The sequence below is a fragment of the Malaclemys terrapin genome, chromosome 4 (genome assembly GCF_027887155.1).
Source record: "Malaclemys terrapin pileata isolate rMalTer1 chromosome 4, rMalTer1.hap1, whole genome shotgun sequence".
NCBI lineage: Eukaryota > Metazoa > Chordata > Testudines > Emydidae > Malaclemys > Malaclemys terrapin.
Window position 1 is genome coordinate 135,631,282 of NC_071508.1, and position 27,219 is coordinate 135,658,500.

The following is a 27,219-nucleotide window of genomic DNA, read 5'->3' on the forward strand; positions in this document are numbered from 1 at the left end:
GGCACAATATGGGGCTCAGGCCAGCCTCCATGGGGAGGGAGTGCCATCCAGCCCCACTCTGCCCCCAGCCCAGCTACAGACCCCAGCCCAGCTACGGCCCCAAGCCATAGTGCCACTCTGCCCCCTGCCCAGCTCTGCCCTTATTTCCTCTCTGCCCCCAGCTCCAGCCCCACTCCGACCCCTGCCCCACCCCTCAGCCCAACTCTGCCCTCATTCCCTCTCTACCCCCAGCCCAGCTCCAGCCTCAGCCCCACTCCGATCCCTGTCCTGCCCCCCAGCGCAGCTCCATTCCACCCCCTGCTCTGCCCCCAGCCCAGTTCTGCCCTTACTTCCTCTCCGCTCCCAGGCCAGCCCTGCCTCTAGCCTCAGCTCCTCCCACATTCCCACTCCAGCCCTGGCTCCTCCTTCAGCCCAAGCTCCTCTGCTGAGCCAATCGAGCTGTGATGGAGTAGGGGCCTGGACGGATTCCATTACTCGGGGGGAGCGGGACGTGACAGGGAAAGTTGGGGCACCACTGGTCTAAACCATCCAAGACAGATTCAAAACCCTATTAACTGCATTGTGAAGAGAAAACATCTTTTAGCAGATACCACTAAAACTTCAAATCATTTCACTAAGGCTTTGTCTACACTGGCAACTGAACAACAAAACTTTTGTCTCTTAGAGGTGTTAAAAAAAAAAAAAAAAAAAAAAAAACACACACACACACACCCCGAAAGACAAAAGTTTTGTCGACGAAAAGCCACTGGTATGAACAGCGTTTTGTTGGCAGGAGCGCTCTCCTGCTGATAAAGCTAATGCCTCTTGTTGAGGGTCGTGTCACTAAAAGCTGCGTAGCGTAGACATAGCCAATGTTAAATCACTGCCATGGCAGCGCTTTAATGTGGCTGTGTAGTCGTAGCTCCAGCGCTGGGAGAGAACCACCTCCGCAAGGGGAATAGCTACCAGCGCTGTCTACACTGCCACTTTACAGCGCTGAAACTTGCATAACTCACAGGGGTGTTTTTTCACACCCATGAGCAAAGAAAGTTTCAGCACTGTAAGTGGCAGTGTAGACAAGGCCTTACTGTGGCTACTAACAACCTCTTCATCCACAAACCAGATACAACAGTTGGCACCCAGTGTTCATTTGTTACTGACATTAGTACAAAGTGTACCAGTCCTGAGGATACAAGAAATTCAGTCTAAGCACAAATCTTGCCCAGAATTTCTTCTGAGCAGAGATTTACAAAAATATTAAATATTATACAGAATTTCACAACAGGAGTTAAAGCCCATAGGAAACTTATCTAAAGTTTCACTCTCTTGCAAACTTGAGGCTGAATCCCGGAGCTCAGAACTGAAACCCCATATGTGTCCATTGATCCCTTGTTCCTGTTAACTTCTGTCAAGCAGATGCATGTCTTGTGCATATGCAAGTCATTTTATTTCCCAATCACTCTGCCCCACCCCCTTCAAGTGTTTCGCACATATTCTGACCTGTCAACAAGTATTCTAATTGAGGAAGAAGGGTTTCTTCACAGAAATTTTATTACAGGGTATAAATGTTTTCTACCACCACCACTCACTTCTGAAAACAAATGAATACCTTAAACCCAGCAGCAGCAACAGAAGAGAGGATGAAAGGAGAGAGAGGGGCTAGATTACACAGAAGTTATTTTTGTCTACTTGAAATGATGGGCACAGACAACTAAAGATAGGATTTATCAAAGCAGGTGAAAAAGGAAGATGACATGAGCCACATGTTTAAAGGAGGTGCCAATACATGAGCTTCTCCACAGCCCAAAAAAGCACACACCTCAATTTGCATGTGCAAGATGCAATTTTACTCTCCGCTCTTTATAACCTCCTTTGGATAAGTGGCAATACAAGCCTTATGCAGACAGATTTCCTGTCTCTTACCTGTATGTGTATAAGTGCCTACATATACATACACACACCCAAACACAGAGTCACAGTAAAGGATCGGTGTTAAGCTTAACAGAATGTGAAACTTTTCCAATGGCACTAGATAGAAATTCTTTAAAAAAATATATGTTTGCACACACATTTGGGTATAAGCTACTACCTGAATTCAAACACTAGGGAATGTTGTTGTCCTCACTGGTAACAACGAGAATGTAGTTTCTATGTAAATCTGACTACTTATACCAAAGACAATTTCGCTGTTTTATATTTTGCTCAGATTACAGTCTATGCCACTTGAAAAGCCTGTGCGTATAACTACTGAATTATTCTGAATTCCACGTTTGGAGATACAAAATCCATTATTATAACTTTTTCTTTAAATCTACTTTCAGTGTTTAAATTAGTTTGTAAAACGTGCTGCACTGATAGTACCAGAGTCTGAAGCCTTCTATTTAATCACTGTGACTATGCCTGCAGGGCAAACATGAAAGCTAGCTAGCTCATGTACAGACACTTGGGTTCCCAGACTTTGTAGTCAGTGGTCCAAACAACAACATTTAATAAGGAAGTTAATTGCAAGGTTTTATTTACAATACATTCAGACAGTGAGAGACAGAAAGACATACAGGGGAATACATGCTGCAGTGATCAGCTCTGGGCTTATGCAGGAGCCCCATTCACATCAGTATTCAAACCAACTGCTACATTCTAACCTACTAAAGAATGGTCAGGAGGATTCTACATAGAATCATTCTATCTATCCATCCTGGGTGTTTATATGGCCCCTATTACCATAATATCCAAGTGCCTCACAATCTCTAAGACATTTATCCTCACAACGCCCCTGGGCAGCAAGGCAGTATTTTTCTCCCCATTTTGCAGACAGAGAACTGAGGCACACAAAGACAAAGTCCCTTGCTCAACGTAACACAGGAGGAAATCTGTGGCAGAGCAGGGAATTGAATTTAGGTCTCCTGGGTCCAGAATAGTGCCCTAACCATGAGACCATCCATTCACCCCTTTGTTTCACTCCCTTCTCCTATCAACCAACTGATGGAGACTACCTACTCCCTTTTGACAACAAGAGTTGGGGAACTACTGCACACTTTGTGGGTCTCTTTCCTATTCCAGGCAAATTGAAAGGGGTGCAGCACACATGCCACCTGCACTGTGGGTGTGTGCACCTGCCTTTCATAGAACAGCTATCGCCACTTTATAGTGAGAGGAGCTTCTATTACAATCAAGGTTCTGCCCGCTTTCAAAAAGTCCGTCTCTCCCAGCTAGGTAAAGAAACTGGGGTCTCTGATCTTCAGCAGTAGCCTGCTGCTGGGTGAGGGGAATCACACACTGAGGCTAGGTCTACACTACCCGCCTGAATCGGCGGGTAGAAATCGACCTCTCGGGGATCGATTTATCACGTCCCGTTGGGACGCGACAATCGATCCCCTAATCGACGCTCTTACTCCACCAGCGGAGGTGGGAGTAAGCGCCGTCGACAGGAAGCCGTGGAGGTCGATTTTGCCGCGGTCCTCACAGCGGGGTAAGTCAGCTGCGATATGTTGAATTCAGCTACGCTATTCACGTAGCTGAATTTGCGTATCTTAAATCGACTCCCCCCTGTAGTGTAGATGTAGCCTAAGCATCTGAAATAAAGGAAATTCCACAGGAGGCAGTAAATTCGACATTTTAAAAATAATCAGTGAAACACACTACAGAGGCAGGCACACAAAGCACGCAGCCTCCAACCACCTTACCTCTCTTTTCCAGGTATTTTGTTTAAAAAATAAATAAATGAATATATAAAAAACCCACACCAATCCAGCTTACAAACTGATGAAGCTCCATACACAGATCCTGGCTTCAGATTTCAGGGTAGTGATGGAAGTCTCAGACCCAGCCCCAGGTTCCTCCACAAGTAGTGGACAGCACAAGCTAGCCCATCTCCCTCACCACATCTCAACCCCATCCTCGTGTGGTCACCTTTCAGAAAAAGAGCATGGATCATCCTCTAATGTCCGTCCTGTCCTCAGCTACTTCACTGAGCATCATCAAGAGAACAAGGTGTGATCGGGAGACCTACAGCAGCTGGCAGCATTACACTGAAGCCTCAGAACTGCCATCGAATGGCAGCAACTTTTGTCACTATTATCCTGGAACAGTTTCAAAACTAGTGATCTAGAAATATCAAGGGTCCATTATCCTGTTACTGACCACCTAAACTAGCCTGTCTCCTTGCTGGAGGTGGGTCCTCTACATCATAGCCAAGGAAAGGGAGATGTGTCTGTCATTCCAATACCACTGGGTCTTGTGGACAAGTGTTAGCACTTTCCACTATGCCCAAGAGCTGGGCAGGACAGAAATGCTTGGATCAGTTCTGTCTCGGGCACAGGCGTGACATGTCAACCAGTGAGCCAAGCACAGCAGCAGATCAGCCTCTGCCTCTACATCGTCATTTTGGGCTCCAGTTTATCCACAGAGACTGAAGGGACAGGTTCACTGACCAAAGGCCAACTCTCCTGCACTAGAACAGGTAATCTAGTGACTCTAACCTTTAAACCCCACTGATACAGCGTGAATCGAGACCATGTCTTGGATACAGCCTTGGTGTAGTGGACAGCAGCAGCCACAGGAAGGCTTTTGTGGCTCCTTGATCTTCAGCCACCCAGTTGTGATGGATGTTAGAGTAGGCTCCCTGTTGCTCTAACTCAGCTGATGGCACAAAGTAACACACTGCGTACATGCCGTTCACAAAGAGTAAAGCTCACCCTACCACACTGCCTCCCACCCACACCTCACCCCTGGAACTCCCTCTCCCTCCCCGTATGCCAGGAGGTGGGGAAAACAGCTGGCATCAGAGACATCTCTGTTCTCTGACAGCAGATAGTTCCCTGACACAGAAATTCCCTACTGGCTATCTCTGGCCATTTTAAGACCACTTTGCACCCTTACTGGACTAGAGAATTGGCCCCAGGTATTTAAAAGCATGAGGAAACTGTCTGTCCCAGCGACTGGAGCCTGTTACACTAAACCAAAAAAAGTAATAATGTCTCTATGCTTGGTTACCCCCTGGACTTCTTCTCTTAAACATCCTGATTTTCTATTTATTTGAACACAACATACAGAATACTAGTAATGGAAAAAATCTGCTGACAACAGGGGGAATGACTTTTTTTTTTTCTTGGATGGGACAGCGATCAGCATGGTTTCTGTCACAATGAATACTGGGCAGTATGAGTGCTCATCCAAATGGCTTTGGTCTGGAAATTAAGCCGCCCATCTCACACACAGATTGGACTCAGCCCTGCATGAGATTCTCAGCTTTGGAGAGACTCCTCAAACACTTTAGCACTTGTACTTCCAGCCACAGCCAAGAAGTCCAGAGAGACAGCAAAAATCAAAGGGGAGAAGGGGGGAAAGAGACAATTAACCAAACTTTTTCAAACTCTCAAAAAATATTCAGGTCAAATTTGGGGAGACGGGGCTGGTTGGTTTATCAAAGTCTGTTTGGCCACCCTTATTTTATTCCTCTTAGCTCCTGTCTTTGGTTAGAAGGTATAAAAGCCAGCAGAATGATGAACACTCCATAAATCTCCTGTGTGTATAATGTTCAAACAAGTAGAAATAAAAATTCTGAGTTCTCCCATGCTTTATTTCACCACATGAATCTTGTGAGAAATGGTACGGCATAGTACATGGTCAGAGATATTTAGACACTGAAGTGTGAATGCATGTTTACAACCACACATCCTGTTGTGTCATTCCATTTCTAAAATGGTACACGGAAAGAGAAGTCTCCAGCACCATCAGGTCTTGCCATCATCACACCCAGTCTAGTCAGGCACTAAACATATCTCTCTGAAACAAATCAGACAGTCCAGCTACAGTCTAGTACAGGGGTGGGCAAACTTTTTGGGCCGAGGGCCACATCCGGGTGGGGAAATTGTATGCAGGGCCGGGGCAGGGGGTTGGGGTGCGGGAGTGGGAGGGGGTACTCCGTGAAGCCCTGATGAAATCAGTTGGATTGCACCGGTTGTAACCAAGAGCAAAAGATGACCCTCCATCCTTCAGGAATGCCTGCCACCTCAGTATGCATTTACCTGGATCCTTTCAGCCCTGTGACTTCCACAGAAAATACACACTCTTCCTCAACCTGCTGGAACACGTTATTCTGCCTATCCCAACAACATGAAGAACAACATCATAAGTAAAAGGAAGACGGTGTTGCTAAGGAATACCTAACATCTCCTCACAACAACTTAGGCTTTACTCAGGAGTTGAACTTCAGGGAAACAAAACAGTTTTCAGGGTCCCAAAAATAAAGTATAAAAGACGGAAAGAAAGAAAAAAAATTTAATTAAAAGCAAATCATCCAGAGACATTCAACATATCTGCTCAGATTTAGTTTGCCAACTTAAAGTATGTCTATACTGCAATAAAAGACCCCCCCTCACAGTCATGGCTGGCCAGGGTCAGCTGACTCAGGCTCACGGGGGTTGGGCTGCAGGGCTAAAAACTGGAGTTTCACAGCCCAAATTTCTACACCACCACTTTTAACGCTGCAGCCCGAGCCCCATGAGCCCAGTCACTTGACCAGGGCTCTGACACACAGGAGACCTGAAAACAATGACAGACTTCCAGGGAACAAATTTGCAGGACAAGCTCAACGGTGCATTTATATTCAGCCAGCAGTGTAATGTGAATGGATGGTTTAGTTTTTGAAATGAATGTTTGCATTGTCCTCTAAAAAATGCCATTCTATCCTTATGTTTTTAATATTGGAAATTTATAATTGTGGAAGGAAGTACTCCAGGAGCCAAAATTTACAAATTCTTACCATAACTTTGGAACAGTAAACTTTTCTAGCATCACAAAGGCCTAGTCTCCAGAGGCTTTTTTCAGAAGAAAGCACACACATTTGGTGTCTATTAGGGTGAAGAATACACATATGACACGCTAATGGATGCACAACCATATATCACATACTGCATATTTCATTTCTTTTACAGTTATCTTTGCCTTTTCTTGCTGCAAGGAATATCTAATGACAGTTGGGAGTTGGACCTGTTTTCTGCCTCTCTTTGCCAGTCCAGATCAGTGCTTTTTTCTCCCCAACACCCACACTTTAATACACTCTGATTTTAATTACAAATTAAAATAGGTGACAAAAGTCCAGTTCTTATGAGCAACATCTGACAGCATACACACAGGATTAAAGGATTCTGACAAGGGAATAACTGTCAATTGCCACCTTTCATGGGATTATTTTAACCAGAGTAGAAATCCTTAACAGTAACCTTTTAACATGTAAAAGGCACCTTCTAACAATCTAAATGAAAGCCCCAACGCAATACAACTCTCAATGTTGTTTCATTATAAAGACAAATCAAACATTTTGAGAGTCAGCACTTTTTTCTCCCATTATCTTAAATTATATATATAAAAAAAATCCAACAATGCATATTTCAAAAGAAAAACAATAGAAACTCTAACTTGATCTAAATGTATATAGCTATCTTTCAGTTTTCACAACCTCTCCTAGCATTTGTGTATTTGAAGTAATATTGATTTGCTAAAACAAAGCCAAATGGTACATTTAAAAAAAAAAAAACTGACTTTGAAATATTGTTATGAGAACAGGGGCAAGCTATGTAAACCCTTCAATTCTGTGGATTCTTTGTATTCACGATTATTGTCGCAAACTGAAAGGCTCATATTCCCTACTAAGCAAACATTTACAATTAAATCCATTCTGCACAACACATTTGCATTTTGAGATAGAATAGTCAGTTGTTCAGCTGCTGTGATTTAGATGGATTGGTTCATTATTGCTGCAGTTCGTTTTCAGCTACACTGTATAACAAAGGGGTGCCAATGTAGTCTGGAATGGCTTTAAAACTCTAAGTATTCTTCCGTGATGATGTAATTTAACTATTTCCCCCCATCTCTCTCTCTCATAAAAAAAATATATATATCAAGGTATCCGGACTTCACAGATTAAACTTAACTGAAAACGATTAAAACAATTGTGCTCAGTAGGGTAGGTTCATGCAAGTAAATGAGAAGGTTATTACTGGGGAATAACTGAAAACTGTATTAGTTTCCTATTTCTCACTTAGAAGAAGTTATTAATTATATTGGGGGTGGGGGGAGGAACAACACACCCGTATCATGCAAGCAAGGAGGCAACTTAAACTATATCAAGAGAGCACAGAGAACAACAACAATTTCAGAAAAACAAGTTTAAAAAAAATTAGAACAACCTCATGGGATAAACAACCAAAATCTCACTGCAAAGTGTTTTTCAGGTTAAGAAACAAACCATTATCCCACTCCCTTAACCCCTGACAGGCGAGGGGCAAGGCCAACAAACTGAAATAAATTAGTTCTCCAATTGAGACCCCTTTTTTAAAAAAAAAACACAACGTTCTCTAAGTAGTCCCAATCTCAAATCTAAGCATGTTTCATCGATGACAGTGAGACGCCACATGATAATGGGGATGCAGTTCACCAATATAAACATGGTCCTCATCAACATACAATGGCAAAGCACAACAGCAAAACCAAGAAAATGCTATACACCGCTTGCTATTACAACTCACTGAGGGCTTATTGATTTGGGAACACACAGGAAAATTAATCCAAATTATCTAAAGGTGTGAATTTAAAGTGGATTAGTTAAACTGGATTAAACCTAGGTGGAAGTTCTTCTCCAAAATTTAAGTGGCCTTAATTCACTTCTGAATTAGGCTTTAATTTGGTTTATCTTAATTCCCTTCCAAAGTGAATTGAACTAAACCAAATTAAGGCCACTTTAATTCAGAATAAGTGGGTCTAAGCTGAGATTTAACATGGTTTAATTAATCCACTTTAAAAATTAATTTGGATTAAATTTTCCTTAGTAGACAAGCCTTAAGTATAGCATACCCTCCCTCATGTCCATAAAATAAAACTCTAACCCTAAAATTACTTCCCTTCCCCCAGAGCATGCAACACTGTCACACGCTAATTAATACCATTAGGCTCAGTCCTTGCCCCCAAACTTTGAAATTAGGGGCCTGGTCTATGCACCAACCTGTACCGAAATGACAGAAGGTATGTTAACAAATGAAAACTGATCTAGTTTCTAGTATTTTGGCCCAAGTATTTTTATTCTAAAATAACTGTCCACACATAGGCTTGCATGAAAATAACTAAACCAGCTTAGTTAAATCAGAAGATTTGAATGTAGATCAGGCCTGGGATTAAGAAGTAAATGTCTTCAGCTGAGGATCACTCCCTTCACTTGGTTTCACCAGAATCTGATTTTTACTTAAAGCTGATTTTTTTAAAATTGTATTGTAACTGTGATCTCGAAACGTAACACTTGAATGTAGATAATTAATACAAATAATTGTATTAGAATAGAACCTACAGATCAGGTTCCTACATGTATGAACACAGAGAATGAAGCAGTCCCTGCCTTGAAGAGCTTACAGTCTAAAACTCAACATACAAAGGAAGAAGCAGTATCGCCATTATAGAGATGGGGAAACTGCAGCATAGAGAGATTAAGGCCTGACCCACACATAGTGTTTACAGCGATGTAAACATTTTGGTTAGGGGTACAATTTTCACCAAAATTGTTATAGAACAGCTCCTAGTGTGAACATTTATACTAGTATAAAAATGCTTTATACCAACAAAGCTTATTCCTCTAAATTGTGGGGACTCAACTATACCAAAATAAGCACCTTTATACTGTTATAACTGCGCTCGTACGACCGGAGTGGTTCTGTTTTAATTGGTGTAAACCTCTGTTTAGACAAGACCTAAATGGCCTGCCCAAGGTCACATAGGAAGTCTGTGGCAGAACCAGGAATTGGCCTCAGATATCTTGAGTCCTAATCCAGTGCTTTAATGATCCACTACATATGATTAAATAATAAGCAGGGCCTAATTTTGTAGGCATTCTTGTTAAGTTATCTGGTCAAATTTAGTTGGAAGCTTGCAGTAATGAACAGTGTAAATGATTTGTTTGTGTTAAAAATTGTTATATGCAAAGCAATACCATTTACTCATATCAACGGGGGCCTAATTTTGTTGGCAGTTTTACTGGATAATCTGAGGAAGATAAAAATCAGTTCTGACAGAGTTCCTTATTGATTCTGTGTGTACTAGGACTATGATCTGAAAATAGTAGAACACTAATTTATTAAAGGAGGTTGAACTTTAGGTTTTTTTAGGCATATTTGAATTAAATATCTAGATGTAATTTATCTGATAAAAAGGTAGTTTGAACATAATACCAAAATAGAAAACTATATAGTCCTGTACACTTCTTACAGTATATGCTAAAGTTATTCTTTCAAACTGCTAGCTTTTTAGAAATGGAATCATGTTTGTCTCCAGACCCCTTCATGGGAATGATCCCGAGTAATGGAGGGACCACCAATATCGCTAAACTTAAGCATTAAAAAAAAATCATGAATCATTCTCCCTAAACCATGAGACTTAGAAACGAATACAATTTCAGATCTTTTTTTCTTTGCCTTTTGGTTTTCAAGCCTTGGCAGTACACTTAAGTCATGTTTTCAAGCTTTCATTTACAACCATGAGGGTTACAAACTTTCATTTAAAAAAAAAAAAAAAAAAAAAAAAAAAGTAAGCTGAAATTCTCATGTAATCACTTGACAATTCCTAGAGCTGGGACTTAAAAAAAAATACCAAATATCCCAAGACTTGTCATGAAACCATGGAAGCTGACAACAACACTGTAAGCAGCCGTGACTCCCACAACACCTACGTTCTACTGGTACCATACACCTCAAGTGGGAGAGTCTTTTTGTACTTATAAGCTACAGCTTTTCTGGCAACTGTGGAACTCACTCCCAAGACAGATCATATTGCCTACCAAGCTCAGGACCATCAGAAGAAAGACAAAACCCTCGCTTACATGTCCCTCTATGATCCCCACCAAAATCACATATTAATAAAAAACAAACAGCATCCTACACAATGGAGAGGAAGAGAGATCTTCTTGTGTTCACTTTAATAAACTTTCAAGCCACCCAAACACTGCACATTTATGGTCTCAGTAAAATAACTTAAATCCTGAACCTACAATGCATTCCCTCCACCCCTCCCGAGTCCTACTGATTTCCCAGAATCTGCCCACACACAGGCCACTGCATGATCAGGGCCTTAGATGGGTACTTCAAAATACTCCCTTCAAACTCACCCAAAAATTAAAAAAAAAAGAGTGGACAATTCTAGCCTCCTCCCCTCAACCCTCAATTTATAACTTCTGTGTACCTCTGCTATAATCAGAGATGATCAAGTCTTTGTTGAATAAACTGATGATTCTAACAATTCTTTTTGAACCAACTGTCTTTTTTCATTATTGATTCAGCTTAGTGGTCGGAGGATAATCCATGAATTCTATTACTTTTTCCAACTAAAAACATTCTGAAAACTAGTTCTTGTTATTCCCCCCACACACACAAACACACTTAGTTGTAATGTATATTTCCCACAAATACAGACTATATCACACCTAATATGGTGCTATTGTTTCTCCATTCTTTTTCTTCCTCTTTCCTTGTATGGTTTCCTGGTTTTTGTTCCTTTTTTAAGACACACATTGCACCTGTAGTATGATGCATGCAATACCACTGGGGTGAGGGGAAGGGGAATCTATTTTTAAATCTATTTTTAAAATTAATTAAACCTTATTAAAAATTCTCTTAATAAATATTTCTCATATGTTTAGCCTGCATCACAAAAGAAAAACATAGCTTAGAAATATATTTTCCTAACAGGCCACAGAGTTATTCCTGGAAAATTATTCAAAAAAGCTATGTCTGAATGAAAGGTTAGCATATTAAATAGTAAAGTTTGTTTCTTGAATGAAGCTATGTCCATCAACTGCCCTAATCATCTTTAAAAAGAGTTTTCCATAAAGAGAACTTTGCGGATTAAACAAATAATATCGCATGGCAGCTACATTCTGCCACAGATGTATGGTTCTTTTCTCTACATTCTCTTTATACTGCTTTCAGACCACCCCCACTCAGTACTCTCTTTCTTGCTAAACCCAGACTTGATGATCTTAAATTACAGATAAGTGGAAAAACACATGAGACAATTATTTACTCATTCTCCCAATTTATTTTTTTCTTTAAAATATGTGTATGTACCTAGGGCTCATGAAAATGAACAAAAAATAAATGATACAAGCTAGAACTAGAAATATTGTGGGCAGGGACTATGCAACCTTCCCTACAAAGCATTACCAGCTCACCTTAATCCTGCCTTGAAATACTCCAATCCCTTGTTGCTGAAACGCAAGCAAGGTGGTCTTTAAGTGACGTGATCTGATACTTATTAAGGATAAGACTGAAACTTAATTCATTTAGTTTCTGACAGATAGTTAGCAAAATGTGAACTATGTTTCCAGAGGTATAGTGAGAGGGCATTAATCTAATGCACTGCATAGTAACATAAGATATCAAGGTGTCAGCATCTGATCTCTTTTTTGTATCATTTGATCAGAAAGTCTATGTAGCAGGGGTTCTCAAACTGGGGGTCAGGAGTCAGGAGCCCTCAGGGGGTCACGAGGTTATTACCTGAGGGGTTGCGAGCTGTCAGCCTCCACCCCAAAACCCGCTTTGCCTCCAGCATTTATAATGGTGTTAAATATATTAAAAAATGTTTTTAATTTATTGGGGGAGGGGGGTCGCACCCAGAGGCTTGCTATGTGAAAGGGGTCACCAATACAAAAGTTTGAGAACCACTGCATATAGTATCATGCTTACACAAGCGTTCCATGGCAAGTCATTTATAAACATAGTGAAAAGTATCAGGCCCAATGTAATTCTTGAATGTTTGGGAGGGGGGAGTGGAAAGTGAGGCATTTTCATTTCTTCAAAATTCAAAACAGAAGCATTCACTTATTTTTAATTAAAAACTTATTCCCAAGAAACTAAAAGTTTTGACCAAAATAAAAACTTTTCATAACAAAATCTGTTTTGGTCAGAAAGATATTTGCCATTGAAAAAAAGTTTTGTTGGAACGCTTTTGACTAGCTCTACTCCTATGGTAGCCTGTTCATGCCCTTCCTTCCTCCAAGCAATGTTTAATCTCCCTTCAGTCAGCCTTTTTGACTGTTCAGTGCTGATGCCACCTATGTTGCACTGGCTAACACTGTGCATTTGTGTCCTTTGCCATCCAAAACAGACCATCTCCGGTGCTTTACACTCATTCCTGCTTCTTACAATCTCTCCAAAAATAATTCCATCAGTTGAGATTTACTTTTTAAAATAGTCTAGCCATTATCACCTCATATTTCTCCAGATGTTTTGTGATCTCATCCTTTCTTAATGTCTCTAGCATCTTGCCTACTGCCGACATCCGATTTATTGGTCTATAATTTCCTGGTTCCTCCCTACTCCCAGAGCAGGACAAAAAAGAGACAGAAACTGAGAGCTATAGCGCAGAACTATTGCCCCTTGTGTTAAAAAAGTGAGCAACGTGCAAAGCCAAAGACTAACATTGTTTATCAAAGGTTCTTTTTAACCCCAAACCTCAATAGCAACAGATCTCCCTATAAGCTACAAATCTTCAGCTATATATTTTGTTATTCTCTTTAAAATAAAGGAAACAGCAACTCCTTTCCCTTCATTATGAATCACACACACACATTCTTTTCTTATTCAACCCCTAGCTTATTCCTTTCCTTATCACCCTGGTTTCACCTCTGAAATATCTTTATACTTTACAACTGGCATCTCTAGATGTGTTTTAAGATATTTTGTATCAGGTGCCACAGTCACTCCTTTGAAATACCATGAAAGTCAGCAGATCCTTAAACTAATCTGAACCTTGAAGGTTCTAGCTGCACAGGTCAGTGGGAAAAGTCCAAAATTACTTTGCAGGAAGAGACGAAAAACCCCCAAATATTGAAGGGCCAAGTAGGAGGCAAGATAACAGAATAGAAAAGCAGTACGAGTTGAAGGGGAGCAGTAACACTGTATCCCTGGGATTGCCAAACAAGCCAATTGGGGGAAACATGGTCATGTGACCCTGGTTCAATTGATACTAATAGATGAACAGTTAAAAATATTGACTGGCTCTCAGGGTAACAATGCTAAAGTATTTTAGGCCATGTTACTCTGTCTCAGTGAATGGAGTGTGCAACAATCCAATGGTCTAATTATGCATATCCTGCAGTCACCTTGTGCTGTGATTACAACAGACTTCACAAGATAATCAGGTTGGCAACAGGTCAATACCTGGCTTGGAGATGGCTGAAGAACACTGGTTATTCAACAAGAAGTAATGGTCCCTCTATGTCAAAGCAGAATCAAGTCTCCAGTGTGTCAGTGGAAGGCATCTTGCTACTGGAAGCACTATCTTACAGATAAGACAGGAAGCCATTTGTCATTAAAGTTCTGGTAATATCTGCCTGTTGGTCAGCCGGATACACAATAGGGTAATTTCAGTCTACATGCCTAAAATCCTTCTGCCGTTTCTGCTGGATAAGGTGTTCTATACCTGCTGGCTTAACTGCTGTGCAGTGCTTGTGTTCACTGTTTAAAAATACCACCACCACATTTGGTACCTTTTGGTGGACAAAATTCCTGTGTAAGGTTGTAACTGCTTTGGGATTCTCATGAGGATTCTTATCTCCTTGTTTAGCCCTGACAAAATTCTCATCTGTATACACTATATACAAGAGAGACAATCCCTTCTCCAAAGAGTTTAGAATCTAAGTAAGAGAGACAGAAGATAGGACACACTGGGAAAGGCAGATATAGGGATGGAGAGTTGATATTGGGAGGACCCACTAGTGTGGACAGATGAATGAAAATTGGAAAAGGAAATCATTAGGACCTTGAGACTGGTATTTACTTCAGTCTAGAAGAAATTCCACATAAAAGGGCACCCATCCAAATCTCTGGGTACCACTGACATACATTTAGAAACACAGTAACATTGAGTTCCAACAACTAAAAGCATTCAGAGCAGATGATTTTCTCCTCCCTCCCACATATTATTTAATCACTGGTCATGGGACATATACAGATTAATTCCCCCCTTATGCCTTGCCACAAGACAAAATCCTAGCCTCCAATGTCTCGTTCCTCTACCAATGTAACATCATGTACTGTATGTGTACACACACACACACCCCAAACATGACAAAGTCTAAGTTTCTCCACTCCAAGTTTTCCACATGTGCATTAAGAAATCCTGCAAAGAGAGGTCAGGGTTTCTAACTATTGTTTTCGTATGCATAGCTGATGAGCAAGCACTTGTTCCATCCTGATTAGGGTTACAGAGCTATGCGCTGCCAATTGAAAAAAAAAAAATGAGTTCATTCATGAATTCTTATACATCTGATTGGCTGAGGCTAGAAGTGTCATGGAGATAGATACCACTGGCCTCTCCACAAATAAACATCTGAACTACTTGGAAGCGGCACTTCCTTTAAGTAACTGACTCATGGGACTGCCAGGAACTATCAGACATGCACAGAAAAAGATGTTGAATTTCATTTCTCCATTTATATTTTTGACTTTGAAACAAAAACTAAAAAGGCAAGAAAGCTACCCAAGAAAGTCATGCTATTTCTATTTCAACCAGGCCAAAAACACTTGCTCTAGATAATAATGGCATATAGAGCACCTGCCATCCAGAAGGGCTCCAAAGCCCTTTGCAAACTGATTTACACATACACAAATCACTGCAACCACTGAAACGCAGCCACCGCTGGGGTGAAATGTAGCAACTGTTTAACTGCACACAGCCATGCTGTTCTACTGTGCAGGACAGGAACTAATAGATACCTTATCCAACTGAAACTGTGGAGGGAATTTAAGGTAGGCAGAACATAATTACCCAAACTGGCATTTGGCCAGTAGCTGGGGTTAACACTGATTACACTTGTGAAAAGAACCATGGGCTCTTTAAAGACCGCAAGCAGTCAGGATCTCAGTTTTATTTGTTACCCAAAAGACAAACTGTATATGTTTACTATATCTGTAATCCACCCTTTGTAGTCCCTCCCTACAGTAATTACTGTTTATGTCTTCTTTCACAAGCTCACAGTACCAGGCATCAGTTTTGGAAACATCCTCTGGCTGGAGCATTTAGCCTCACAGAACTAGCAAATTAATCTGCTCTTTTCAAGTGCAGATCTATAACAAAGCATTGTAGATGTGAAGTCACTTAAAAAACAAACAAAAAACCCACACTCATGGACCAGCCTCTCTCCCTCCATGCAAGTGAATCAGTTGTCAACCGATCTCATCACTGCTGCCAATGAAACTCGGAATATAGTGGAGCTTAGCACATGTGGTCTCCTGGCAAGCAAAGAAGGGGCTACTGCGTCGCTTTCTGAAATCTCCCATCAGCAGGTTAGTGAAGTAACATTACCAGTTGTGTTTCACCACTGAAGTGGAAAGAAATAGGTGCCAGAGTATGCATCAGGACGGGACAGAAAGAGGGGAAAAGCTGTGGGGGAACCAGGATAAATAAATGGGGTTTACTTGGATGCAAAACATCAAGATGAATATGCAAACTCCGAGCACAAAATTTGAATCTGAATCTCAAATACACAGTATGTACTACTATTTACCCCACAAAGAAAAAAAAAAAAGTTACAACACACGTGCTCAGCAGGTGGTCTTGTCACATTCAATTACAGATTATAATCTCTGGTGCTGGAGGTCAATGAAGTGTCTCTAAAGGGATCTAGAAATCAATTAAAGAATCTAGAACTAAGACACCCCCCAGCTATATTGCAAAGTACGAAGAACCAGTACTTGTGTTCAGCTTATCTTTTTATCGTAGGAAGCATAGAAATTTCAGAGTAACAGCCGTGTTAGTCTGTATCCGCAAAAAGAAGAACAGGAGTACTTGTGGCACCTTAGAGACTAACAAATTTATTAGAGCATAAGCTTTCGTGGACTACAGCCCACTTCTTCGGATGCATATAGAATGGAACATATAATGAGGAGATATATATTCTGTTATTAATAACAGAACACCACTAGCTGTCACCTTCAGCCCCCAACTAAAACCTCTCCAGCGCATCATCAGAGATCTACAACCTATCCTGAAAGATGATCCTTTACTCTCACAGATCTTGGGAGACAGACCTGTCCTCGCTTACAGACAACCCCCCAACCTAAAGCAAATACTCACCAGCAACCACACATCACTGAACAAAACCACTAACCCAGGAACCTATCCTTGTAACAAACCCCGATGCCAACTCTGTCCACATATCTATTCAAGTGACATCATCATAGGACCTAATCACATCAGCCATACCATCAGGGGCTCGTTCACCTGCACATCTACCAATGTGATATATGCCATCATGTGCCAGCAATGCCCCTCTGCCATGTACATTGGCCAAACCGGACAGTCTCTACGCAAAAGAATTAATGGACACAAATCTGACATCAGGAATCAAAATACTCAAAAACCAGTGGGAGAACACTTTAACCTGTCTGGTCATTCAGTGACAGACCTGCGGGTGGCTATATTACAACAGAAAAACTTCAAAAACAGACTCCAAAGAGAGACTGCAGAGCTAGAATTGATATGCAAACTAGACACAATCAACTCCAGTTTGAATAAGGACTGGGAATGGCTGAGCCATTACAAACATTGACTCTATCTCCCCTTGTAAGTACTCTCACACTTCTTATCACACTGTCTGTACTCGGCTAGCTTGATTATCACTTCAAAAGTTTTTTTTCTCTTAATTAATTGGCCTCTCAGAGTTGGTAAGACAACTCCCACCTGTTTATGCTCTCTGTATGTGTGTATATATATCTCCTCATTATATGTTCCATTCTATATGCATCCGAAGAAGTGGGCTGTAGTCCACGAAAGCTTATGCTCTAATAAATTTGTTAGTCTCTAAGGTGCCACAAGTACTCCTGTTCTTCTTTTTATAGAAATTTCAATTTTCAATATTGAGGGTCATTGTCAGCTTGAAATCTAGTCACGCTGTTTAAAAAAAAAAAAAAAAAAAGATAAAAATAGTTTTGGATACTACATCTGCCCTTGAATCCTCCTTGAACAATGTCTGTGGATTTACAACCATGCTTCTCTTTCTCCCACCATTCTTGTGAGAAAGACCCACGCAAACGGAGGAAGACTGACTACAATAAAACTGCATAGACAAAGTGCAGTCAATGTGCGCACGCACACGAAATACACATTTCCCTCCAACTTCTTTCAGTTATAGTCATGTTAGTTGTTATCTGTAACTAGGTATAAAAAAAATATTCAGGCAGAAATGTGATTTAAGTCCACAGTGTCCCTTTAACTGAAAGAGTTTCTAGGATCCTAAACTGGAAAATGAAATGCAAGTAATTTTTTCCTTGCCTTGTTTTACCCAATCAAAATGTCTCTCTCAAATATATTTACTGCAAAAGGTAGTTTAGATTCTTCAGAACTATCCAGTGACATGAATTAAGATGTTATACATTTCACTAAGCTCTAGAGAGGGGACATGTAGATGCATAAATGCTGTCTGAAACAAAACTGAATAAAAAATTATGGTACTTTCATATGGCCATGTCAAATTCTCCTGACCAATCATCGGATGAGAATGGGAAACTAAAGGGTATAACAGAGTATAGAAAAAATAATTTTCCTTTTATTTTAATAACATGGATTTTATCAATTTTATTCTTGCAGAAGAATCCTTAACCTTTATCAAGGTTATGATAAGGAATGCCATCTTCTTCCCCCAATAATTATTCTGTACCTTTGCACCTTCAGGTTACATTACTTCGTTGTTGCAAACTTTCCAGAAAAATCCTGAGTCTGCAGAAGCAGCAAGCTGGAGGATACAAAATCTGTTGTTGTCCACAACAAATGATGAGATTATGAAAAGCGCCTAATGTTGTTCTCTCCTTTCCAGGAAGCAATAGTACAGTACAAAGAAACAGGTAAGCCAAATACCTGATAGCATAACAACACTGTTCCTAAGGAAAAAAGCATACAGTAAAATTTCACTTATTCTTAGCAAGACCTTCAGGGAGTGGGGGAAATGTCTAGTAATGCAACAGGATAGGACATGTAATTACTATGTCAGTTATATTTCAGCTCTCTCTGCCCTACCTCTCATACAGAAGGACTTTAATAAAGTTTTATTTTACCAGTGTTAAAACAGATCTACACGGAGTGTGCAAAATTAATGCTACTGCTCATGTCTTGGGTACAATGAGTGGTAGGGTTTAAAAACACACACACACACACACACACACAACCACCAAAGAGTGCATTCACTAATAAATCTACTGTGGGATCATAGCACAGCTAATAATCATTATATTCCTTGCTGTCCAAATGAAGATTCACCTTGAGACAATTATATTTTCTGGTCACACATGCTCATAGATAGAACAGCTACAGATAAGTTATCTACATAGAGCAGTGGCTCTTTTTACTGGTGACCCTTTTCATATAGCAAGCCTCTGAGTGTTACCCCCCCTTATAAATTAAAAACACTTTTTAATACATTTAACACCATTAAACCACAAGTTGAGGACTTCAATAGCTCAGACATAGGTCAGGGGTTTGTTACAGGAGTGGGTGGGTGAGATTCTGTGGCCTGTGTTGTGCAGGAGGCCAGACTAGAAGATCATAATGGTCCCTTCTGACCTTAAAGTCTATGAGTCTGTTATAAATGCTGGAGGCAAAGCGGGGCTTGGGGTGGAGGTTGGCAGCTCGCGACCCCCCCATATAATAACCTCGTGACCCCCAGTCCCACCTTTGCAATAGTCCAACTTTCAACTCTCTGTTTTAAGGAGCCTCTTTTTTTCTATTAACATAATTTTCAAACCAAATGGTGGAGATACTGAGTTTTCTGAGAAAAACATAATACACACATTTCACAGAGTCTTGCATGCCTTGTGGAAAGTCATATATCTTTCCTATGTATATTTACCATTAGGAAGGGTCATATTTTAAGGGAGAAAAATAAGAAAGAGCTATTTAAAGGTATGCTGTTAAAGGTGAGACCAAGCCAATTTGTTGGTTGACCCAAACAGACAGTGTTCCTTTAAATGGGAAGGAAAAGACACTTACCTCGCTTGTGAAGCCATCCTTCCTTCACTATTGCTACTTCATTCATAATGGCAGGAATGTCTCTTGAAAAAAGAGTTTCTGCTGAAAGATCACCCCACTGTTATGTCTGGATTCCAGCAGAAGGGGCCACGGAAAGGGCTTCTTTCCTCTCTCTTTCAGCTATTTCTAGAAATATTAAAAAAAAAAAAAGTTTTGCAGCATTTCACATATGTGCAGTAAGGAACACAACAGAAGGTAGTTTATATAGCTGTTTTGATTACAAAGTCTAAATGAGGGATTTGTTCTTCAGAAGTATTTTTATTTGGGGGAAGAATGGGTTTGCCAAAGTGAATGTTTGAAGGAGTTCTGCCTATTCACTCAACAGATACAGCAATGTCAGTACGAACCCTACATTTGACATGGACTGCAAGACTTAATCCAGGTCTCTTTCATCTCCCCACCAATGAAAATTACCCCCCCAACAGTAATTTTATCCAATCTAGTTTTAATATCCCTCAGCATGGAAGCTTCCACCACTTCCTTTGGGAGACTTCTACAGCCTAATGCATCTCAATGTCAGGAAGATTTTCCTAATATTCCACTTCAGTTTTCCCCATTAAATTCATCCCATTACTCCCAGACCTATCCTCTTGACCGCTCTAAGCAATTCAACTCCCCTCTTAAATGAGCATACAGTATCTTGAGTAAAATCATTAAACTTTCTCTCATCATAAATCAGCCCCTACATCCCTTGCTCTTATTGCTTGAGGTCTCTTCTTATGCAGCCCCAAACTGTGTTCCTTGGTCTTCCCTGTTGTTATATTTCTCTGTTTGCTCTCCACTATCACCAGTAGGTCTGTTTTCCAGGTTTCACTCCCTCACTGAAAATCCTTTCTTTCCAGAACTATAACTTTGTATTATCTTCCAAACTGAATCTGATTTTGTTAGTTATTTTCTGCCCACCTTGCCAATTTCTCCAGATTTCTTTTTATAATTTCTCCGTCCTCAGAGGTATCTGCAACTTTACCTAGTTCAGTATAACAAGGGAGTATCATTCAAATGTAATTTATGCCAAATTCCAGATAATGGTGAAGATCTTAAAACAAGCCCCTCCTGTCCCCCGCCCACTAGACACACCTCCCTCTGCCACTCAACGCAGTACATTGGCATTTATCGCTGCCTCTCTCCTCTTCTGAAGGGACCACATCTTTATGCCTATTCAGTCCATGACATCTCTACTTGGATTGGCAACAAACATACCAGTCATGATGGGGATAGCGGTCCATTAGGAACTGGACTAAGGTCAACTAATTTCATGTTATCCACTGAGAGGATCACTGATGGTAACAACCTCTGGTCATTATGAACCTGGGACTGAACATCTGATAGAGATGGGAGGTTCCATATTTCATTGCCAGTACCCTAAGCCAACCAGAGCTTCTAATGAAGTTAAATCTGAGTTATATCAATCACTGTAAATATAAATTGTGCAACTTTGAGTGGGATGAGTTGTGACAGAAATGAGGTCAGGTCCCTATTTGTATTTCTATGAACTTTCACCAGTTATCAGAGTTCTAAATCTTTAGAAGTTACACCCTGTAGTTCTCAAATAAATAAACAATTCACTGTTTTTCCAAGTTAGTAATCTGCCAATTCTCACTTCTTATATTTATCAACTCTAAGAAACAAGCCTGAGATTTGCCTAGGGGAGGGAAAATACAAAAATTGGATACTGGAACATAGACATGTAGGAATTTCTTAACGTCACAGACAAGTATAGGAGAATTATATGTTACAAAATGGAGATGAGTTTCACCAAGAAGTTATCTTAGGACAAGCACCTTGTGACATGTAGTTAAGATAACACTGGACAAACATGATGGGCTGTTATTCCCTCACACCTACTGATAGTTACACCTAGGCATCAATGGGAGAACAGACCTCATTTAAAGCCTTCTCTCAAATACTGAGCTATCTGCAAAGTGTTGAATAAAAACCCTATGATTATCACAGCTAAAGTCTGAAAATGGAATTGCTGTGTGAAAGTTAACACACATTACTTATTGGTATAACACTATGCCACAACAGGTCAGGGTACTGTACATCATACCCACGCGCTGAATTTAAAACAATGGAAATAAGCAGCCAACCCCTTTTCCAGAGTCACTTGGTGAAAGAGAAAGTTAAAAGCAAAATAACTAATTAGTAGGAAGGCTAATCCCCTGATTAGAAGAAATAAAAAACAATGACAAAAAGGTTGCTGGAGTCTCAGGCTAGGTTACTCCACATCCATCTGGATTCACAAACCTATCTATTTGCATAGCACCACCTTATTTATTATGGGCGTGGTTGTCAATTTGCCCAGGGTAAGTAGCAGCATCTTATTCCGCTACCCCTGAAATAGCCCAGAAGGGAGATCATGATTTGGGAGTCATTCTGCCTTCTGTTCCAGGGAGGGAGTGGCAGCATGAACTTAGTACAACATACCCTCTCCAATATGCTGGTGTAACTATACACTGACAGGCACATCCTTGCTCCCTCCCAGCCTCTTTGGGGAGAGGAGGAAATAACATACTGGCTCTGTGCACTGAAGTGGCACTATGGCACAAAGAATTAAGAGGACCCCTATTACTCTTTATACCAGCATGCAGAAGAGGCCAGAGTCTGGCCTTATATTCTTTATCCAGCTATGCTGGTCTGTGTGTGATATATAAAAATATAATGGAGATATCCCATCTCCTAGAACTGGAAGGGACCTTGAAAGGTCATCGAGTCCAGCCCCCTGCCTTCACTAGCAGGACCAAGTACTGATTTTGCCCCAGATTCCCAAGTGGCCCCCTCAAGGATTGAACTCACAACCCTGGGTTTAGCAGGCCAATGCTCAAACCACTGAGCTATCCCTCCTCATTTCAAATATCTTCAATTCATTACACGGAAAGGTGGGATGTCTTACCACTGTCCCAACAGTACACAGTGCAGTTGGACATAAAGCTGTATCTAGCATAACCTCATTATACCTGGTGCAATTTTAATTGCACATCCAAATTATATCCAGTGCAATTCAACAGACAGAGGGAGAGGTGTTTTTTGAAAGACACAAGGGTAGCACAAAGATCTTACACAGGAAGAGGAAGTCAGCTCTGCTGGGTGGATCTATGCATTAGTGGATATGGACAAATGGAAGGTTTGCCTTTTGCACAAGCTGAAAAAATGGATGATCATAAGGCTCATTAAGTAACTTTAGGAATGGTTCCCAGTGAATAGAAGTTATCTGAGGTGACTATGGCTTGCTTGTCTAGACTGTATCTGCATGTGACTGAGTGATAGCAGGAGCTGCAGATGAACAATTCTTCCTTTCGCTCTCGTTTGAAAAAAAAGATTTGTTTCTATGACACCTTATTCAGTATCAAAATACCACCTGTACTCTTCAGACAGATTAAAATACGATAATTAATTATATAAATAAATAATACCTTTTGTCTCACTGCTGATTATTCTATCAATGTAGTTGATAAGTATGTGCCTCAAATAGTGAAAATTCAGTGCGCTATTAAGTTTAGAAAGATACATCACCTCCTTATGTACTAGCATAATGAAAGCTATCTTAAGGGACCACCCAAACTAATCTTCCAATATAGAAGGTAGAAAGCAGAGCTATACTCAATATATTTGGGGCAGCCTCTTAAGACAGGAAGTTGCCTAAACAGGGTGCTCTCTTTTACTGTCTTTCAAATGTGCCCCTTTCCTGTTGTGGGAGCCCCCTACAAAATTAAGAGATGCACCTGTTCTCCTCTTACAGAGAGCGCTCTCCTGCTCGGGAAGAGATTTTGTCTTCATTTCCTGTGCAATCTGTGGAGCCAGGACATGCTCAGGGGGAACATACTGGGATCTTGGTAACAGAGTTGAGGGAAATATTACCACTCTGCAGTCACAACTGCAACCTGAGGGAAGCAGCAGACTCTGTAGGCAGTGCCCTATCCTCAGTGAAAGCATTTGAAAGGTAAAGTATTAGGCTTTCATTTTAACAACATCCTTTGTTCCCTTTCCCTTTAGCTGGAGAAAGTTTTAGAAGGAAAAAAAAAAAAACTCTTGTTTGGCAGTCTCTTGGGTGGGCTCAAATATGGTAATAACTGTCCTTTGAGGGAAAAGAGAAGAAATTAGTCCAGATGAGCTGGAGCTGTTGTTGCTGGTGCTGCTGTTAAAGTCTGAAACTGTTTTTCGTTCTTTTATTCATCTTTATTAAAAGGATTTTTAATGGTGTGTTTGCCATGGTGCTAAGCAGGCTGAGGTCTCTGTATATCAAACCCTGGACCTCACTTAATACTGTTTAATGTTGGACAGTGACACCTTTGCCCCATTTATTCCATCTAAATTAATACAACAGGTAGATCCAAGCAGTAAAGATCCTCCAGCCTCACCCTTTTATCTCTGCCTTGACTTGTATGTTAGAGCCCCACAAATTCCACCATCATTTCTAGAAGAAGAACCACTAATTCCACTGTGTTCACAGGCTCTATACCCATGGCAGATGTGGGGAGGCAGAAGCCGACCCACAGCCATCAAATCCTAATGACCAATTTTCAAGAAAGCAGAAAATGAACAACCAACTTTATATCTCAGCTTAATTTTGAAAATCCTGCTGTGGGCCATCAATTGTGTGTGATTACTGATGTTCTCCATTAGTCTAGAAGATATTCCACTTAAGCCACCACCATGTCAAAACAGGTATTTTGTCATCATTATACATGGAGCTTATGATAAGGCTTGGAAAAGTTTTTCCAGATACTGCAAGCTACAATATAATCACAAGTTGAGAGAAAAAGAAAACTGCAAAACACATGTTCCGTTTTCTGTGACTCCATAAACTTAATCTAGACTTCCAAGCTGCAGTTTGCAATGCTTACTGCTCTCATGTCTTTAATGGTCTAAGAACCAACAGATGGAGTGATAATTCTGTTCAAGGTGTGGAGTGGGAGGGCTACACAAGTTTAGCTCTTCTAGCTCTTCTGGTTGTAGTGTGGACAAACTCTAAGCAGGGTAAAACTGACTGTGGGTGCAAAAGGGGGACAGCGTCTCCTGAACCCCTACATTTTTATTATGCCCTTCAAGTGAGAAACAAGCCAATTTATAGTTTATAAAATTCTTGTACAAGCTTTAAATTATATGAACATATAGAGTCGGGAGACTGTACAATGGAATCAGAGAGAACACATTTGTAAACAAATGGTTTGCTCCATCCTTTGTAAAGATAAAACAAGTCATAAATTCATTTAATTCTCAACTAAATTACTTCTAGCAAATATTAACTTGCACGTGAATGCTAGAGCTCTAAGTACTACATAATAAATTGGGACACTTTTAATTAGTGACTGCATACTTTCAAGAATTTGTGTACAATATTTGCAAAACAATAAAAGCCCACCTATTCAAAAAGTGAAAGGTAGTGGCAAAGTCTTTAAATCCATACATACAACTGTGTCATGGTAAATATCCTGGCTGTCACTATGAAATTAACAGCTACATAAAGTAATCTAGTAGCTAGCTACACAACACATATTTTTCACTTGTAAAACAATATTATAGTATACTTAATCCAGCAACTCCCCTTAAACACTGCATTTTAAAATGTATGTTCATTTAATGATGTAAAGACAAGTAAACAAACTAAGGTATTTGCTTCTTATATATTGGGAAAGGGAAATAAATACAGTTAAACTTCACCTAAGCAAAAAATGTTAACAAGGCTACAACCACATGAGTACCAATGGCACCATATCAAAACTTCTAATGCATCTCCATATTGGTTATGATAAACAAGTCCAAAATACACAGGTCAGATTAAGGAAACACCCACATACACACAATGTTTTTCAATGAAGTTGAAGTGAGGTGAAGGTGCTAGAAGTCTCCAAGGAACAATTCAGTCATTACAGAAGTTGGAGGTGGGCAGGGGGGAAACCAACTTGATTATATGAGTTACAGTTCTACCCTAAATTGAGTCATAACTTTTGGGGAGACTTAGAAACCTATTATAAGCAGTCAACAGCCTTAAAAACATGGCAATATCCGCCGACACACATAAAGGCTTGTGAAAACCAAAGGGCTCCTATTGCCAAGGAATCCAACAAGCAAGGCTCGAAGAAAGAGCCAACCTAGCTCCTACCCATGCATTTGGAGGGATGTGGGGGGCTCAAGGTAGGAGATCCCGGGCTGGATCCAGCCCAGCGCTCGTTCCGCTGGTGGGAGACCCCAGCAGCTTCACTCACAAACACTTTTCATGTGCGGATTCCCAGCACAGCCAGCAGCTTCCTGTTAGCAAAGCGCTAACCCCCCGCCCCCAGGCAGAGCGAAGAAAGGGAGTAAGTTGGAGGGGGCCAGCCCCGAGCCACCTCTCCTCCCGGCAGGCTAATCCCGGCGGGGCGCCGCCGCCGCGCGCTACCCCCCAGCCGAGGCCCAGGCGGGTCGCTGTGCGCGCCGGGGGAGCCGCACACCCCAGCCCCCCGTCCCCGTCCCCATCCCCGGCGTGCGCCCCGCGCAATGCGCCAGGGGCCGGCCCGGCTGGCCGGGCGGAGCAGGCCCCGGCGCTTCCTCCCGCCGCGCCCGGGGAGCGGGGCACTTACACGCCTGCAGCGGAGAAGCCCTAGCAGAGGCGGCGATGGGGGTTGGCCGCGGGCGGATTCTCCTCCGGCTCCGGCGCTAGGGCCTAAGCGGGCTAGCGCAGCCTCCTGCTCACCATCCCCGGCCGCTCCTCCGCCCCCTCTCGCGGGGAGTCAGCCCATGGAGCGCGCCGGCCGGCCGGCCGGACCCCCGCCTGCGCTGCGCTGCGCTGCCCGCCCGGCGCGGAGCGGAGCGGGGCTGGCCTGGCTGGGGCCGCTCAGGAGCTGGGCAGCCTCCGGGAGCAGAGGGGGCGGCCGGGCCCCGAGCTGTTTGCTGCTGCCCCAGCCACCCCCCACCCGCCGCGCTCGCTTCAGGCTGGGCTGCTGCAGCCGCTCCCGGCTCCGCCAGCCTGCGCTCGCCTCTTCCCTCCTCTCCGCCTCTCGCACACACACACACACACAGGCTGGGGGAGCCGCTGTCTGGCCTCGGCGATGCCTGCGGGGTCCTACCGCCCGCGGAATCAATCCTCTGCAGAGCCAGCCCGGCTGGGCTGGGGGAGTTTCTGCAGCTCCAGAAGCGCTTATCCCGCCCCCCACACACACACTTACACTCTCTCTCACACACACACACTCGGACACTCAC

The 27,219-nt window shown here is 41.7% G+C and overlaps 1 protein-coding gene across 1 annotated transcript in view; it reads right to left on the reverse strand.

The window, feature by feature from the left end:
* Positions 1-27,006, reverse strand: part of AKT1 (AKT serine/threonine kinase 1) — a 128,830-nt gene extending 101,824 nt beyond the window's left edge. Inside the window, exons 1-2 of the mRNA XM_054026570.1 lie at positions 26,601-27,006; positions 20,002-20,166 (exon numbers count right to left, since the gene is read on the reverse strand). Coding sequence (XP_053882545.1) covers positions 20,002-20,047 — 46 coding nt within the window. The 5' untranslated portion in view covers positions 20,048-20,166; positions 26,601-27,006. The remainder of the gene's footprint in view (positions 1-20,001; positions 20,167-26,600) is intronic.
* Between the last annotated feature and the right edge of the window lie 213 nt (positions 27,007-27,219).